General features: G+C 43.7%; 1 protein-coding gene across 1 annotated transcript in view; it reads right to left on the bottom strand.

The window, feature by feature from the left end:
- Positions 1 to 1,615: 1,615 nt before the first annotated feature.
- SLC1A7 (solute carrier family 1 member 7) overlaps positions 1,616 to 16,934 on the bottom strand; it is a 605,311-nt gene continuing 589,992 nt past the window's right edge. The window contains exon 11 of the mRNA XM_069232652.1: positions 1,616 to 2,786. Coding sequence (XP_069088753.1) covers positions 2,559 to 2,786 — 228 coding nt within the window. The 3' untranslated portion in view covers positions 1,616 to 2,558. The remainder of the gene's footprint in view (positions 2,787 to 16,934) is intronic.

The following is a 16,934-nucleotide window of genomic DNA, read 5'->3' as shown; positions in this document are numbered from 1 at the left end:
AGTGTCTATTATTGAGTTGCGCCATACCGATCTGAGTAAAAGGGTCTGTAGATTTCTGCAAAATGTTGTGTTTTTGTGTGGATTTCGCCTTTATTGTCTTTCATTAAGTGGATGGTGGTTCTAGCCTTCTTGAATTTATGGAAGGATGCTAGAGTTTCACCCACTTTATTATTGTTGTTGCATACCTATATTGTTTCTTTTTTTGTAACCCATGTGCTGGCTGTGAAACTGAGAATTATATTGTATTCATATTTCTGTTTGCTAAAGGTTTCAAGTAACATCTTTAGTGAGTCTCAATGTCTCTTTGAGTTGTTTAATTTCTATCTCTAGTTGAAACAGTCTTATATTACCCTCTATTTTGGTACCCGTTAAATCAATAATCAAGCCTCTCACAATATCTTTAAAAGCATAACAAACATTTTGGGGGGAAGAGAAGAAGTTTACATTCTCTGCAAAGTAGTCTGATATGGCTTTTTTAATTGAATTTTTATTCCCATTTCTATTTAGCCAGAGTTTGTTCATTTTGCAGTATTTGGTAATAACAATATAATCTTCCCACTTTGTAGTCATTAAAATTCATGCATGGTTAGCAACTCCTTGGGCTCTATATGGGTTTCTTCTAAATAGGTTAAGGTGAGGCCCAGGAAAAGGCGGTGATACATCCTAGAATATGTTTGGTGAGGGAATGAGAAGAAATTGAACTCACAAATGTCAGGTGTTGAAGTCTCCATCAGCACTTAGGGCCTCATTCTGACCCTGGCGGACGGCGGAGGCCGTCCGCCAGGGTACCGCCGCTGAATGACCGCACCGCGGTCAAAAGACCGCGGCGGCCATTCAGACATTTCCTCTGGGCCGGCGGGCGCTCTCCAAAAGAGCGCCCGCCGGCCCAGAGGAAATGCCCCTGCAACGAGGACGCCGGCTCAGAATTGAGCCGGCGTAGTTGCAGGGGTGCAACGGGTGCAGTTGCACCCGTCGCGTATTTCAGTGTCTGCTTAGCAGACACTGAAATACTTTTCGGGCCCTCTTACGGGGGCCCCAGGGGCCCCGCGGCACCCCCTACGCCATCCTGTTCCTGGCGGGCGAACCGCCAGGAACAGGATGGCGGTAGGGGGTGTCAGAATCCCCCATGGCGGCGCAGCAAGCTGCGCCGCCATGGGGGATTCTAAGGGCAGCGGTAAACCGGCGGGAGACCGCCGGTTTGCCTCTTCTGACCGCGGCCGACCCGCCGCGGTCAGAATGCCCTGCGGGGCACCGCCGGCCTGTCGGCGGTGCTCCCGCCGACCCTGGCCCCGGCGGTCTTAGACCGCCGGGGTCAGAATGACCCCCTTAATGTCAAATTGATCACACATCCTGTGCATAGCATTATGTGCTTTTGTGAACAGAACTTACACATAGAAAATCTGTCAAAAGAGCCAACAAACGGACGGTTGAAGTTACCTGCTAGCATCACTTGAGCTTTTTCATCGTACAAGATTTATTTTACTTTTCAGGGTTGACACAAATAAAAGATTGTTACCAGTTGATGAATAGATATTGATTGCATAGAATTCATCATTAGCGTTTAATAATCCTAAAAATTAACCATCTGCCATCTTCAACAATTCCAACAGCAAATACCAGTATATTGTACTTTGTTTTAGATCAGAGTCACACCACCATTATTTGTATTTAGTAGGGGAGCAGTCAATAACATTTAACCAGTAATTTCTCCAAGTCATTATCAAATCTTGCGGTCTGCAACTTGTATATGTTGGATTAGTGGGGTTCAGGAGCTCACCATTGGTGCTGCAAACATCTCCACTGGTATTGTGCGGGAAGTTTCTATCGAGTGAAGAGCTCCAAAGCTATGCCTCTCTATTCCCCAACGTACAGGTAAGGACACTGTTTCTTAAATAATCTCTAACATGCATTTGTACAAGGGAAAAGTTGATTCATCAATTGTCTTCTATTTTTTCCGTTCTCTCAATAAACAAATAATTGCAGGAACAAAACGATGGATTTTACAACTTTATTTCAAGATGTGTATTTTCTTTATTTAATGAGTAAAAAAAGACTAATAGCTATAGTTTCAGAAAAATGGTTATATTGGCTTCTGTTTTCTATACACATTTAAGAGATTGCATGGAAAATGCAAAAACATATCGATACTGTGTATACAATATTGCATCCACATCGAAATTTGGAAAACAAGGCTCATATTTAATTTTCTGGTTCTCTCTGTACTTTCTCTGTTAATGTGTTGCTGTTTTACATTAATTTCATTTTCCTCATTTCAGTTTTTTTTTTTGTGTGAAAACAGCCCCATAGCATGATGTGATCCATTAGATTGGTCAAGGAGGCAGGAGATACAAATGCATTAATCAACTCGTAAAAAAATACAAATTTACTTGTGGAAAGGTAACTGCCTCATTCATGCCTTGTCATCTTGGCGAAATGTGCAGCTGACCCCGTCTCTCCAGGTTAGTGGGAACTGCATTACATTTCTCTTTTTTCCAAAGTTCCCAGCTTTGGAACAGTCGTCTGCCCTCGAATTCCCAAGGAGGCCTTTTAAGAGTTGGCTACACATTTGTTTCAAGTTCATTAATCTCTATGGTGCAGTGGTCCTTACTGTTGGAAGTCTCAATATGGTTCTCCACTGGCTCATCCTCCGGCTCCATGTCTATGTGATGGCATTCTTTCACTGTATCCTGCGGGTGCATATCACCCATGTTTTTCACGCAGCCATTTCTCTGATACGCCATAATCTGGTGGATGCTGATATTTTTTGTTTCGCAGATCAACGGCACCTATAGGTAGAAGTAAAATCTCCATATTAAACTTTTCAATCAGGGTTTCAGATCAATTATTTAATAAAGCCTTCTGTGATATTTATAATTTCAGTTAACTTAAAGAAGGGTTTGAAATGTCAGATATCTTGATTGCACTATTTTTTAACATTATTAGACATACAATAGATAGAAGCGAAACTCCACAAGGTTTTGTGATGTGTATAACTTTTAAAAATAGATACCCCTATTCACATAGGTAAATTTGATTATTAATGCATGTTTACAACGGAATGTAACTTTATTTGATACCTGCTAGAAATTTACAAAGAGATTACTGGCTGGTCTAAGTTCAGTTATTTATACGGAGATCTCTACCACGCTTAGAAAGTTCCCTGCACGCATAAATCTTACACAAGGGCAAGAAAAATTGGTGTTCAAAGGCTAGACAACCTTGGGAACTTGTGAACGCTCACAAATGGGCATCTGTAACCACTCACAACATCCTCTGTTTCCACTTTCTACCATGGAAAGGTCGGATTGTTATTCCAGCCAATGCCTGACATAAATATCTTTCCAGGTTTGGAAGAGGGATGGATTTCGTCCAAATTTGGTATGATAAGAGGTCGCTACAAAAAAAAAAAGTTTTCACCATGTAAAAATAAGGGTGCATTTGAATTTCTCCACTATGCTTTATTCTGGTTGGAGAAATAGGCGCTAGGTGGGACCTTGCCTGGATGACACATGAAAATCTACACCTGGCGCAGCTTTTCATACCTATTTCTGGGAATTTTCGAGCAAAGGTCTAAATCTGTGAGTGAGGATTTAACACTTTGTTTGTGAATCAAGCTCTAACATTGTCTTTGTATTTCTACAATAATTCGTTTTGTAACCTAGCGTATCACCTACTCGATTTATCTCTGCTTAAGTGTCATTTTCAAGGTTTTTGTACTATGGCATCACAGTTTAAAATTCCGTGGACTAAAACTGCAGTTGTCAAAAGAGGCTGCCACTGAATCGAGGGCAAGGCTTCATGTCCATTGTGTCAGTGGTGCAACACAAAACAATGCCCCCCTCCCGCAAAATGTGTTGAGGAGCCCTGAGTCTCCTATAACTTGGAGATATTCATTGGCCTTTGGCTGATTAGGGGATCCCCCTGAAGGGGTGGGGGCCCAGTCGAGGGATGGGGGACCCCTGCTCCATAGGGACTGAAGGGACGTGTGTTACATCCCTTAATTTTGCTAAATGACAACACTGCTCTCATTCACAGAATTCACTTACAGAAGTCTGTCTTGCTCGCACTGCAACAGGCAGCAAGTACGTGTGACTCAAGATGTACTGAGATGTGGAGCACCTATGTGCGTCTGTGTGCGTGTGCATGCGTGCATTTAGGTGTGCGCTTTTAGCTGTATATGAGGATTATTTAAATAAAATTGAGACCCTTTGGGTTTCAATATTTAAAGTACATCGAATGAGGAATGAGCAATGTTTGTGTCAAAACGAGTGGTCAGTTTTGAGTTGCCCACAGACCTTGTGATGATCACCAACTAAATGTCCAACCATTTACAATCATGGTCCAATGAAAGAGCGTCTTGTGGTACGAGCCAAAAACAAGTACACATTTTACTAAAGGATCTCGTACACTTTTTCTGTGGTGAGATCTATTCATAGTTACTTCAAAGCTTTCATGAAACTATTTTCTATAAGCAGCATCTCACAAGCTAAAGAGAGAAAAACATAATAACCAATGCAATTGAAAGGTAGAAGAATCCACATGTTTGGTGCTAAAATCACAGAACTTGTGTGCATGAGAGAAGAGTGTACTCGACAAAATATTGATCTTCAGGCAGAAATTATCTGATCTTTGTTTCAAGAAGTAGGATTAATGAATATAGCACTGAATATAATGATCACCTAAATAAAACATAAACTACTGATTTAAGTACATTGTCAGAAGGCACACACATGATTTGAAATCCTTTGATAAAGGATTCAACCCTTTTGTTATGACTATACACCTGAAGAAAACATAAGAAAGGAAGTTTAAATGCTAATTTACATTTAGTTGCTACAAAGGAAGCACATTTTATTTTTGCATACCTTCCCCAAAGACCCTTGAAATATTTATCCAGCCCAAGGTCCTTAAGAATAGATGGCCAGCTATGTAGTGTCCAACCAACTTACTCCAAACCCATTAACTTAGAATGAGTCTAAATATATACATGCATTCCTTATTCTACGTGAAGTAGAAGAAAGTAAGCGATGTACCCTGGGGGCATTCCTCACGCTGTACACATGTATATTGTATGCACAAGGGTTATGTGCCAAGAAGTGTTTTCTTCAGCCAAAACCAGAAAGTGTAAGGGGATTTCCAGACATGGTGCAAAACATAAGTGTTCTATTTTAGTGTAAGAAAAAAAACTATTGGGCCCAACTGACAAACTATATTTTGTAGTCCACAAAGTAGTACTTCAGTAGTACTACCTATTTACTAAAAAATGCAATTCATAAACCTACGCATGGTGATTTCCAAAGTCACATTGCCTATCTTTTCCATTCAAGATCAATGCAGATTTAATTTACTTCTCATTAGTAAATGTGAGATGGACCGGGGGGGGGGTCCTGAGAAAAGGGGAGATGTCTACGGCAAAATGCGATGGGTTTACAGAAAAGTAAGGAGGGGTTAAGGGAGGCATAGAATACTGCAAGCACCCACCCACCAAACAATAACCACATTTTCTATTTACAAACTACACTTCTGAAGTTACTACTGCACTAAAGGTGGCAAAACAGTAGTAAATGTACTCCAGCCCAGCCCTGGAATAAGGAAAGCACCACACATACTGTAACAGACTCCCTTAGAAAATAAAGGAGGCAAGGACTTAAATAGCACCCTATAGGAAGTAATGTTGAATTAATAAAATGAATTATACTTAAAAAAAATCAATATGTTATATTTATAACACAAAACACCCCCTGTGTTTCAGCCTTGATTACGGGTGTCAATATGTATATCTATCTATCAGAACCTATGTGGCACAGATATGGGTATTCTGTTTGCTCCATTGTATGCAAATATCTTCATTAGATAGTTTGATGGATAATTCCATATAAACAGGAATATACTTCAAAATTTTCAGCCCACTCAAAGTCAACCTAACAGTTTATTCTATTACTTGTCACTTCAGTTAGTGACACATGTGGGTATTATTAGCTTGTTTTAAAAGCTGACCCACCTTGCCAAGACAATGGGGCCTATTAAAAAAGGCATTTTGGAGTATGTAAAGTAGTACGTCTGCAGTACACTTTTACCTAGCACTCTTTTATTAACTCTTAGTTGCCTTTGTGAATTGGCCCTAAAACAGCTAAAATGGGAATGATAAGGGAATATTTATATACAAGTAGTACAAGTAGGAAGGTTGATGTCTTCTTTACACTTTTACCAAAAGGGAGTTGGATGTTTCTGGCTAATTCACAAAGGCTTGTAAAAGTATATGTACAAGTATTCCAGTCGTATTAATTCCTATACTCATTAATGGTTTTGTCAATCAGCCCCAATAACTCTAAATAGCCAAACACCAAAAATGCTTTCCACATTTAAACTACTCTGTGACCCTGCAATCTACTCCAGACAAAACTTGCTTTATAATGAAAACAGATTTACATAGACCTGAAAGGCAACAAGCATGTGGTGGGAATTATGGGGAGGACACCCTCAGCAACAATAAATGATTGTATTATTGCAGGGAGAAGATGATTTGTGGGGTTAGATGGTTGTAGTGCTTCATCAAGCAGACCGTCATCATTACTTTGGTGGGGACTTTCAAACTGTGAGGTAGTTGATAGTACTTTTTTCCTAAGTGACTATCTGTTGCTGCCACTCATGCCTCTGTGTCACATATACACAAATGCATAAGAGGGGTTCATCTCAAAGTGATAATCTTGCATTTTCATTACAGTGCTTGATTACTGCACAGCCTGCACTATCAATACACAGCTATGGAATTACTTTATAGGTTTGCTAACACAACAACTAACCAGTCATATCAACAAAGATCTACAAAGAGGTGGAGCCAAATCCTGTCTCCCTACAACCTCCTTTGTGATTACATGAATTCTGCAAGACAACTATGCTGTCACGCCTGACCTAACATCCATTGACGGACAGAATTATAGGTGCTTTTGAGTGCTAGTTCAAACAGGAATTACAGGTATTGAAAATAGTATTTCTCAGAACCCTACTGATGTATGATCTGTTTAAATAACAGGTCTTTATGGACATGTGCAACATGCAAAGGCCCATGAAGAAAAGATGCACATTAATATATCTTGTGCTACAGTTTGGGATTTGATAAGGGCTTAAAAAGCTTACAATAAAATATATTCAGAGAGTTGGATGAAAAGCAATCATAAACCACATAAAAGTTGTACCCTTTTCAGCTATTATAATTTATAGAGAAATTGATAATGAAAGTAAAATGCCTCAAATTTGATGGAGGCATAGTAAATCCAGTGTGATATAACTGATACTTTAAATTAGTGTTTGCTCATCATGCTAGGCAGCCAATCATAATTACTTTTTTTTTAAACAGCTTAATACTAAAAATAAAGATTTATTTGTTTTAGAGAACATGCTTTTATCAAGAGCTGGATGAAGAGATTGTCCAAGTAGTTTAGTACTAGCTTGTTTGTCAAAGGGAAGCCACCTTCTGGTGACCACACTCCATTGCCCTAATGTGAAATGTTTTTGGATCAGGTGCGCACTGTGAAGATTACGGGAGGAGAAAGCTTTACAGACATAAGAAACATCCTGAGATAGTCCAATCCAGAAAAGACAGGAGAAAATAGGATAAAGGATGGGGGTAAGTTTGAAGAATGATCTGGTACAACAAACCTGGAATATGAAGGAAAGGGCATGGCTGACGTACAGAAAAAGGCTGAAGCAAGAACAGTGCCAGTCTTATAAATGCTAGATAAAGAAAATGAACCCATGACCAAGATGTTAAAAAATGGAGCAATGTTGGATTGGCAATAGTACACAACAATGCAGTATAGGAGGCCTGGAACTAAGGGTGGAATCAGAGTCAGAGTAGTGCTCTGCAACATAATGCCAGAACTTGAATCGTCATGGCAATGAGCACCCAAGGATGTCTCCTCCCAAAGGAATTACACACACATGCTAGACATGGTGCCAAAGCAACATAGAGACCTCCTGCGGGAACACCGCAATAAACAGAGAGCATATTCCTGGAATGGTAAAACTGGAACCACATGTCCTGGGAGTTGGAATGAGCTGCAAGCCGAATCAGCACAGCATGACAGTCTTCCACTGCTTCAGTGGAAATAAATAGGCACTTTTGCACTAGTGTCTATTTGTTTAATACCTCCAGTTAGTGTTTTTGAAGACATCTTGGGAGCAATTACAATTACACCCTCACACCCAGGAAAACGTCTAATTTACCACAGCAGTGCTTGCTATTCTTTCACTTTATATATCTTATGCCAGCCAGAATATGCTGAAAATAAGTTTTGACAGAAGCCTAAGTATGACTTTTGGCTAATCCAGATTTACTGGGCACTCATTAGCAAGAAATACTGATCTTGCTAGCATAGAGGAATATAGACAGTTGCTTATGTAAACCTTTCTTCTAAAAACGTGTAATGAAAAATAAAACCCACCTTCTTCAGTTGCTGTGTAATACTTTCCACAGATATATCCTTATTCAACATAAGTTTCCCCTCTGTTAATCATGGTGCTCTGGTCTGGCTCTCAGTTATCAACAAGTGCACTGATAGTCAGGCACTTCAGTAAGAATGCAGTTTCAAGGAGACAGACAGTATACTGTGCTTCATACTTTAGTTTACTACAAGTAAACCATTTAAAATGTTTATGGCACTACGTGCTTCTTTCTTATGGGAATGTTCTCCTTTCTGGCTGAACATTGTAAGTTACATACTGTTAGAAATGGGGTCTTTGGTTGGCAGTCAGGTTACCCCCTGTCTAAGCAAGGACCCTCACTCTAGTCAGGGTAAAAGAGAATCACCTTCAGCTAACCCCCGCTCACCCCCTTGGTAGCTTGGCACGAGCAGTAGGCTTAACTTCAGAGTGCTAAATGTAAAGTATTTGTTCCAACACACACAGTAATTCAATGAAAACACTACAAAATGGCACAACACAGGTTTAGAAAAATAGAGAGCATTTATCTAAACAAAACAAGACCAAAACGACAAAAATCCACAATACACAAGCCAGTTATCAATGAAAAACCAAAAAGAGTCTTTATGTAATTTTAAACATACAGTAATGCTGTTAGTGTGAAAATGTACCTTGGGCGCGTCAAAAATAACCCAGCACGGGTGAGTGTGCGTCAAAAAGGGCTTATGATGAATCGATATCACTCACTCACGAGACCTTGCGTTGTTTCTCCTTTAGTCGGGTCGGTGTGCGTTGTTTCTTCTCTCTGCAGGAGAGTGATGCGTCAATCCTGTCAGCACTCTCGGGTCCGGGCAGGCCTTGCATTGTTTTTACACGTCCCGCGGTGTTTGTGTCAGAAATTCAGCTGCACGATGGTCCGAAAACCACGCAGCGTGGGTTGTAATCTCACCAGCCTCAGTCAGCGATGCTGCGCGTCATTTCCCCAGCTCCGGGCGTCGATCTTCCGGTCACGTTGCAGGCGGCGCATCGATTTTTTAGCCGCAGATCGGAGTTGCGTCGATCTTTTCCCAGCACGGTGGTCGGTGCGTGGATTTCTCACTCTTGGGCAGCTAGCTTCTCCTTTCAGGGTCCCAGGAACTGGATGGTGCTGGCAGAGAGAAGTCTTTGCTGTCCCTGAGACTTCAAACAACAGGAGGCAAGCTCTAAATCAAGTCCTTGGAGAGTTCTTCACAAGAAGGAAGGCAACACAAAGTCCAGTCTTTGTCCTCTAGCACAGGCAGAAGCAGCAACTGCTTTCTGCTGTTTGCACCTCACACTAGACAGTGACACAAAGGGAGTTGGGGTGAAGTCTGCATTACCTGACGAGCCATCTGTGCTAGGAGGGAGGGGAGGAGTGGTCACTTACACCTGAAAGGGCTGTGCCTGTCCTCACACAATGCAGTCTCCGACCCCCTGGTGAGTATCTGGGGCCTGGCCTGGGCAAGGCAGGATTTCACATTCAAAAGTGACTTTACTTTGAAGTTGGCCAACTTCAAAAGAGAAATTGGGTATAAGAAGGGCACCCAAAACCACAGACTTTAGATCACTTTTGGACATCAAGAGGAACCTCTGCCTGGAGAAGAGCTGAAGAGCTGAGGAGAAGTGCTGCCCTGCCTGTGACTGTGCTTTGTGGAGCTATCCTGCAGTTGCTGCTTCTGCCAGAGTAAGAGGGCAAAAAATGGACTTTGCATGCCTTCCATCTTGTGAAGAAATCTCCAGGGCTTGATTTAGAGCTTGCCTCCTGTTGTTTGAAGTCTCAGGGACAGCAAAGACTTCTCTCTGCCAGCACCTGGAGTCTCTGGAGAGACTCCTGCTCTGACAACTGGTGGTGAACTATCCAGTCCCTGGGACCTTGAAAGGAATTGCTGGTGGAAATCCAAGGAAATCGATATCAGACGACTTCGGACTGGCGGTGCTGCTGAATCCGGTGACACTGCCTGCAACCAACTCCGTGATCTTTACTGGAACGCGACGACCTTCGCAGGCCCGACGCCGCTGCAGCCCCGCTGAAGTCCACAACTCCGTGGAAGTCACCGCACCACGTCATGAACAATGCCGCTGGAAGTGCGTGGATTCAACATTTCGCACAGATGCCGCGATCCCCGACTTCGTGCATCGACTTGTTTTCACTCTTCACCAAAGGTACTGTACTTGGGGGTCTACGCGACTCCGTGTCCGGCGCCGTTGGTGTCGGCTTGTTGGGAACGACTCCATCATGACACCATGTTAACACCTCATCGAAGCATTTTGTGTTTCTAAGCGTTATTTTTTAGTTTAATCTTTAAAAATTCATAACTTGACTTGTGTATGTTGGATTTTTGTCGTTTTGTTCTTGTGTTGTTTAGATAAATATTTCCTATTTTTCTAAACTGGTGTTTTGTCATTTTGTAGTGTTTTCATTAAGTTACTGTGTGTGTTGGTACAAATACTTTACACCTAGCACTCTGAAGTTGAGCCTACTGCTCTGCCAAGCTACCAAGTGGGTAAGCAGGGGTTAGCTGAGGGTGATTCTCTTTTACCCTGACTAGAGTGAGGGTCCTTGCTTAAACAGGGGGTAACCTGACTGTCAACCAAAGACCCCATTTCTAACATTGGTGATCAGCGGTTGGGATTTGTATTTGTACTTGACATACAGTGATTAAGTGTACACTACTGTTTTGAGTTCAGACCACTACGTGACCACATACTACTTGTCTTGTGATTCTGCTTTTTGTTCTCTGATGTCCTCCTGGTAATATGGCTAATATTTTTGGACTCTGGTTTTTGGTTGTAAAGCCTTTGCAGAATGGAAGCCAATTTCTGGCACCTATTTATCTATACAAAGTGGCAGCTTAAAGCATTCTGCATGGAAAGGGGACTGGCTGTGAACAAGAAATCCAGAAGGGAGGATCTTGAGCCAGCCCTGTTTCAGTATGAGTTGAAACGTTGTCAGGCAACATCACCAAATGAGTCTGAGGAGGAGAACTACTCTGAGGAGGAGGACTACTCTGAGGAGGAGGGCAGTGGCCCTGAGGAGGGAACAGAAAGAGATGATTGGCTCCTAGCTCGAATCCGGAATCTGGAAGAGCTAGAAGCAGAGCTTGAGAGGGCTGAGGTGAAGAGAGCCTTAGCCCTGGAAAAAGAAAGGATTGCAGCTCAAGAGCTGAGCTGTGAAAAGCTGAAGGTGGAAGCCATGAGGGCTGAGTCCAGTTCAGATGGTGGCAGCAGAAATCTTGTATCCAGTACTGCTGAAGAAGTGCACATGCCCAGAGATGTGGTGCCCTACTTGAAGGAGGGATTTAACACACACCAGGAGGTTCAGGGGTATGAGGTAGCTCCAGTGATGCACAGGGTCCCTGAGGTAGATTGGGGAACTGGCATGGGGATTCATATTCCTACTAGTGGGAGGGACACTCTATTGACTCTATGTAATAGTGAAAGGGAGAGGGGTTCCCACCAGGTAGAAGTCCTAATTATGGAGTGCGAAGACATCCCAGAAGAGTGTGGGTTGAGTGTCAGGGACAGTCAGGCACAGTCTCACCAGTCTCAGGAGGGTGATGTGGGGTGCTTTTTCAAAGCAGAGTCACTGGATGGTTAGGTGAAGGGTAGTGTGGTTAATTCATGTGAGGGGCTGAGCAATGAAATTGCTGGAGAGCATATGTCTAGTCCTTATTTTCCAGAGCTACGCCAACACCAGGTGGAGTGTGAGTTCTCTGACCCCAGGAAACTTATACTGGAGGCAGACCTCTGGGTGAGTACCAGAGAGTCTGAAGAGGCATTTGGGGTGCTCCTGAGAGCAGTGATGTAGGTATTTCCCAACAAGGTGAGGTAGGGGAGGATTGTAGTGTCTCAGGTAGGTCCCAGTGTAGTGAGATGGGTGAGGGACCCCATGTCCAGTCTCAGAGGAGAGGGAATGGGAATGGGCTGCGGCCCAAGGTGCCTGAGATCCGGTCCCAGGTCCTGGAGGGTTTCATGAGGGAACACCAGGAGGGGAGCCTAGCCTGTACCATAGGGCCATCTGTTGAGGGAGACCCCACAGTGTCAGGAGAACATGGGGGGGCAGCTGTAGCCAGCGTCCCACCAGCTCTGGTGTCTGGCAGTACCACTCGTAGTGAGGGGGTGCAAAAGTCCAGATAGAGGGTTGAGAGGGGGTTGTGGACCCAAGTGGAGAACCTGGAGGGTCAGGGGTCAGCTCTGAGAGCAGAGCCCCCCAGGAATGACCATGGTGAGACCATTTCTGGGTTGGGGGGAATCCAGACTCTGTCAGATGGGCAGAGGTCAGGAGACCTGCGCAAGCCAGACTCTTGTGTGGCCCTTAGGGACGGTGTGGCCCTTAAGAGGGGTAAGTGTGCCCCCCTGGAAGTCCTGGTGTGCCAGGCAATGGTTCAACCGCAGGATGGTGACACTGGGTTGAATGATCAGGAGGTAAACTCTGACCTGGTGGGGAGTAGGTATGCCCCCCAGGAATTCCTGGGTTGCCAGGCAGTGGTCCAGTCTGAGGGTACAGACTATGGACTGGAGGATCAGGTGCAGGGGGTAAACCCTGACCTGAAAGGGGGGGCATTTGCCCAATCACCTCCCCTGGTGTGATTTCAAGGGGACTCTCCTTGAGAGGAGGGTGCAGAACCCTGAGAGTAGGGGAAGGGGAGAGAGAGACTCACCCTGGCCCCAGTGCAATCGAAGGATACAACTCCTGGATTGGAAGGCCAGGTTCAGGGTGTCCCTCCTGACCTGGAGGAAGGGGCTACTACTAACAGTGCCCCTACCATGTTGTCTTCTGGGGGGCACTCCTAGTTGGGGGGTGCAGGACCCCAGAAGGGAAGGCAGGGTGAGGGAAGCCTCACCCCTGGCCCTGGTCCAACCTGAAGGTACAGACCCCAGGTTGGAGGACCAGTTGCAGGGTAACAGCCCTGCACTGGTGGAAGAATTGTGCAGGACTGCTTCTACAAGCACCCTGACAATTTTTTACTCTGGGGGTGCCGCTCCTGGAGGGAGGGTACAGAGCCCCAGAGGGGATGACCAGGGTCAGGTTGTCATCCCTAACCTGGTGGAAGGGAGAGTGGTCAAATGGTGCCAGGCACCTGGGGCTACCGCCGCCCACTCTCCACAGTCACAGTGGTTGGAGAGGCCTGAGGTCTGGCCCTCATACCTGACAGTTGTCAGGGGTCACTGTGGCTTGCTGTCCTGGTGGACATAGCTGCCCCGGGGGGGGGGGTACGAGAGTCACACCCCGGGGTGGAGTGGGCAACACCACTGTGTTGGCCCTGGCGGTACTATCTGCCCATTGGGATACATCTGTGAGCAAGGTAAAGTTATGTGCTGCACAGATGGTATCTGCAGATGTGGAGAAGGGTTCCCCATGGGTAAGCTTAGTGGGCCCTGAGAGTATGGACAGAGGGATCCAACTGGAGTCAGGAAGACGTAGAGCTGGAACATGCCCATGCTGTTGTGGGCCTGAGTCCTTGTTCTATCGCCCCAATCAGGGAAGTGCATCAAGGTATTGATTGTTCTCCCCTGGCTTTAGGCTGGTAGGGGGTCGTGTTGGACTTTTTTGCTAATGCAGGGTCATCACCAATCTTTTTGCTTCCTGCCTCCTATTTTTTTCTGACCTGTTGCTGTTGGTTTTTTAACTCTGAGCACTTTACCACTTCTAACCAGTGCTAAAGTGCATATGCTCTTTGTGTAAATTGTATTGTAGATTGGTTTATCCATGATTGGCATATCTGATTTACTAGTAAGTCCCTAGTAAAGTGCACTGGAGGTGCCAGGGCCATGTCGTGACCGATGCCGCTCGAAGTGCGCTGATTCAACATTTTGCACAGACGCCGCGATCCCCGACTTCGCCCATCGACTTGTTTTCACTCTTTACCAAAGGTACTGTACTTGGGGGTCTACGCGACTTCGTGTCCGGCGCCGCTGGTGTCGGCTTGTTGGGAACGACTCCGTCATGACGCCGTGTTAACAACTCATCGAAGCATTTTGTGTTTTTAAGCGTTATTTTTTAGTTTAATCTTTAAAAATTCGTAACTTGACTTGTGTATGTCGGATTTTTGTTGTTTTGGTATTGTTTTGTTTAGATAGATATTTCCTATTTTCCTAAACTGGTGTCATTTTGTAGTGTTTTCATTTAGTTACTGTGTGTGTTGGTACAAATACTTTACACCTAGCACTCTGAAGTTAAGGCTACTGCTCTGCCAAGCTACCAAGGGGGTAAGCAGGGTTTAGCTGAGGGTGATGCTGAGGGTGATTCTCTTTTACCCTAACTAGAGTGAGGGTCCTTGCTTGAACAGGGGGTAACCTGAGTGTCAACCAAAGACCCCATTTCTAACAATGACTATGTAATGTTGTGCAATGCCTATGATGGCCAAATTGCCAGATATTGTGCACTGAATTGTGTCAACTTCTATAAAGAGTACAGTAATGAAAGTGACACCAGTGAGACAAATCAAAATTTCTTGATGTCAGTGGTAGATACCTGGGATGAGATTACGAGGTTTCAAGAAGAAGCAACAGAGGAAGAACACGTTGGTTGGATAAAAGCAGGATGTATTCAAAGAGAGGGAGATGATGTCTGGATTTGAAATTAAGGGAAAGTCGTTTTGCCAGATTGTTTGCTAAACTCGATGGCTAGTTATTATCATGGTCAGGTTCATCTCAGCAGAGATGCAATGATTTGCACATTTAAATAGACAAGGTACAATCCCAGATTTAGATTGGTTGCAGAGGTAGTTTGTCACAGATGTGTTACATGACAACAAATGAATGTAGGGTAACACACAGTGGTTAATTTGAGCCACATAGGCAGATCGGGAGGTCCATTTAACAGAATGCAACTTGATTTCCCTGAAATGCCTGCCTGTAATAGATTGAAGTATGTGCTGATCATTCTGTCTGTGTTTTCTAAGTGGATTGAGGCTTATCCAAAACGTAGGAATGATAGTCTCACTGTAGCTAAGCTGTCGCTCAGGGAATGAATTCCAAGGTATGGATTCCCGACTTCTTTGGAATCAGATCCAGGAACTCATTTTAATAATGAGATCATAAAGTTGTTGAGTGCAGCACTGAACATTGAGCAAAATTGGCACTGCGGTTACAGACCAGAGGTACCTGGATTGGTGGAACAAATGAATGGAACACTGAAATCTCGATTGGCAAAGGTTTGTGCCTCCATAGAATTGAAATGGCCTGATGCATTGCCACTTGTCCTGATGAGCATGCATAGCACCCATGACAGGAAGACAGGACTGTCACCCCACGAAATCATGCAATGAGTTTACTAGCAGTACCTGCAATTGCACTTGTGAACATAACAAATGACTAAGTGCTGGATTATTGCAAAGGTCTAGTTGATATGGTTCGCTCTTTGTCTCATCAGGTTCAAGCAGCAACAGTTCAACCAGATCAAGAACAGTGCCACAGCCTGAAAGCTGGCGAATGGGTGCTGGTTAAAAAACATGTGAGGAAGTCTTGCCTGGAACCAAGGTGGAAAGGCCCGTTTCAAGTCATCTTGGTTTCGACAACAGCTGTGAAGTGTGCTGGTTTTCCAAACTGGATGCACACAAGCCACACGTGCAAAGTTCTGTGTCCTCTTGAAAAGATAGAGTCTGATTCTGCAAGGGTGAATGCTGATGAAGAATGGTTTCGTCTTAACCAAGCTGTGAGGACGAAACCAGTGGCTGAAGCAAATAACATGCAAAGTAGTGAAGGCACAAGCAGTTTACATACAAATAAAGATGCAGATAAAGGCACAGATAAAGGCGCAGACAAAGTTGCAAGCAGCCTGCAAACAGACAAAAGTGCAGGAGAACAAAGTCAAAACCAAAATCAACTGATTCCATGCCAGTACAGCAAACGTTGTGAAAGCAGTTGCACCCGGAAAGAGAACTGTGAAAATAGAGAAAAGGCCTGCAGTTGCACATGAACTGGTTGCTGATAAACTCCCATCAGTAACAGAAGCACTTGAAGAGTCAAAACAGAGTGAAGATAGCACTGTAAGGAAATCTAAAAGGAAAAGAGTGCCAAGTCGCAGATACTCTTCACCTGGAGGGATCTATTTTATCACAAATGAATTGGTGAATGAGTTTCTGGCCTTTTGTTTTGACCATGAGAATTCAGTTGAACATTCTGTAACTTGAAATTGCATTTGAATTGAGCTTTGAGATAACCTTCCCAATTGATCAAAGAGATTACACTCTGGAAGTAATCATTAGCGATCATCAGACTGTGTTCTATTGAGGATGAACATTGAACTATTTTTTAAAAGCTTTTAGATGAACCATGAAGAACTTTCTTGAAGATCGAGAACTGCTGTAAATATTGAAAAGAATGTTTTGGTCAGCCTATGGTTTTCATGAATGTTTATAATTTAGTCTTGCTCACTATTTGTAACAAAGCTTTGAAACTATATTCGGTCTGGAGTTTGATTTAGTGTTAAATTGCTTATGTTGCTTAATATCGCTTATGGTATAATGTAATTGATTTGTTATTAAATGATT

The sequence above is a fragment of the Pleurodeles waltl genome, chromosome 4_2 (assembly GCF_031143425.1).
Source record: "Pleurodeles waltl isolate 20211129_DDA chromosome 4_2, aPleWal1.hap1.20221129, whole genome shotgun sequence".
Lineage (NCBI taxonomy): Eukaryota > Metazoa > Chordata > Amphibia > Caudata > Salamandridae > Pleurodeles > Pleurodeles waltl.
The sequence above is the reverse complement of the archived record's forward strand: the minus strand, read 5'-3'. Positions and strand labels throughout refer to the sequence as shown.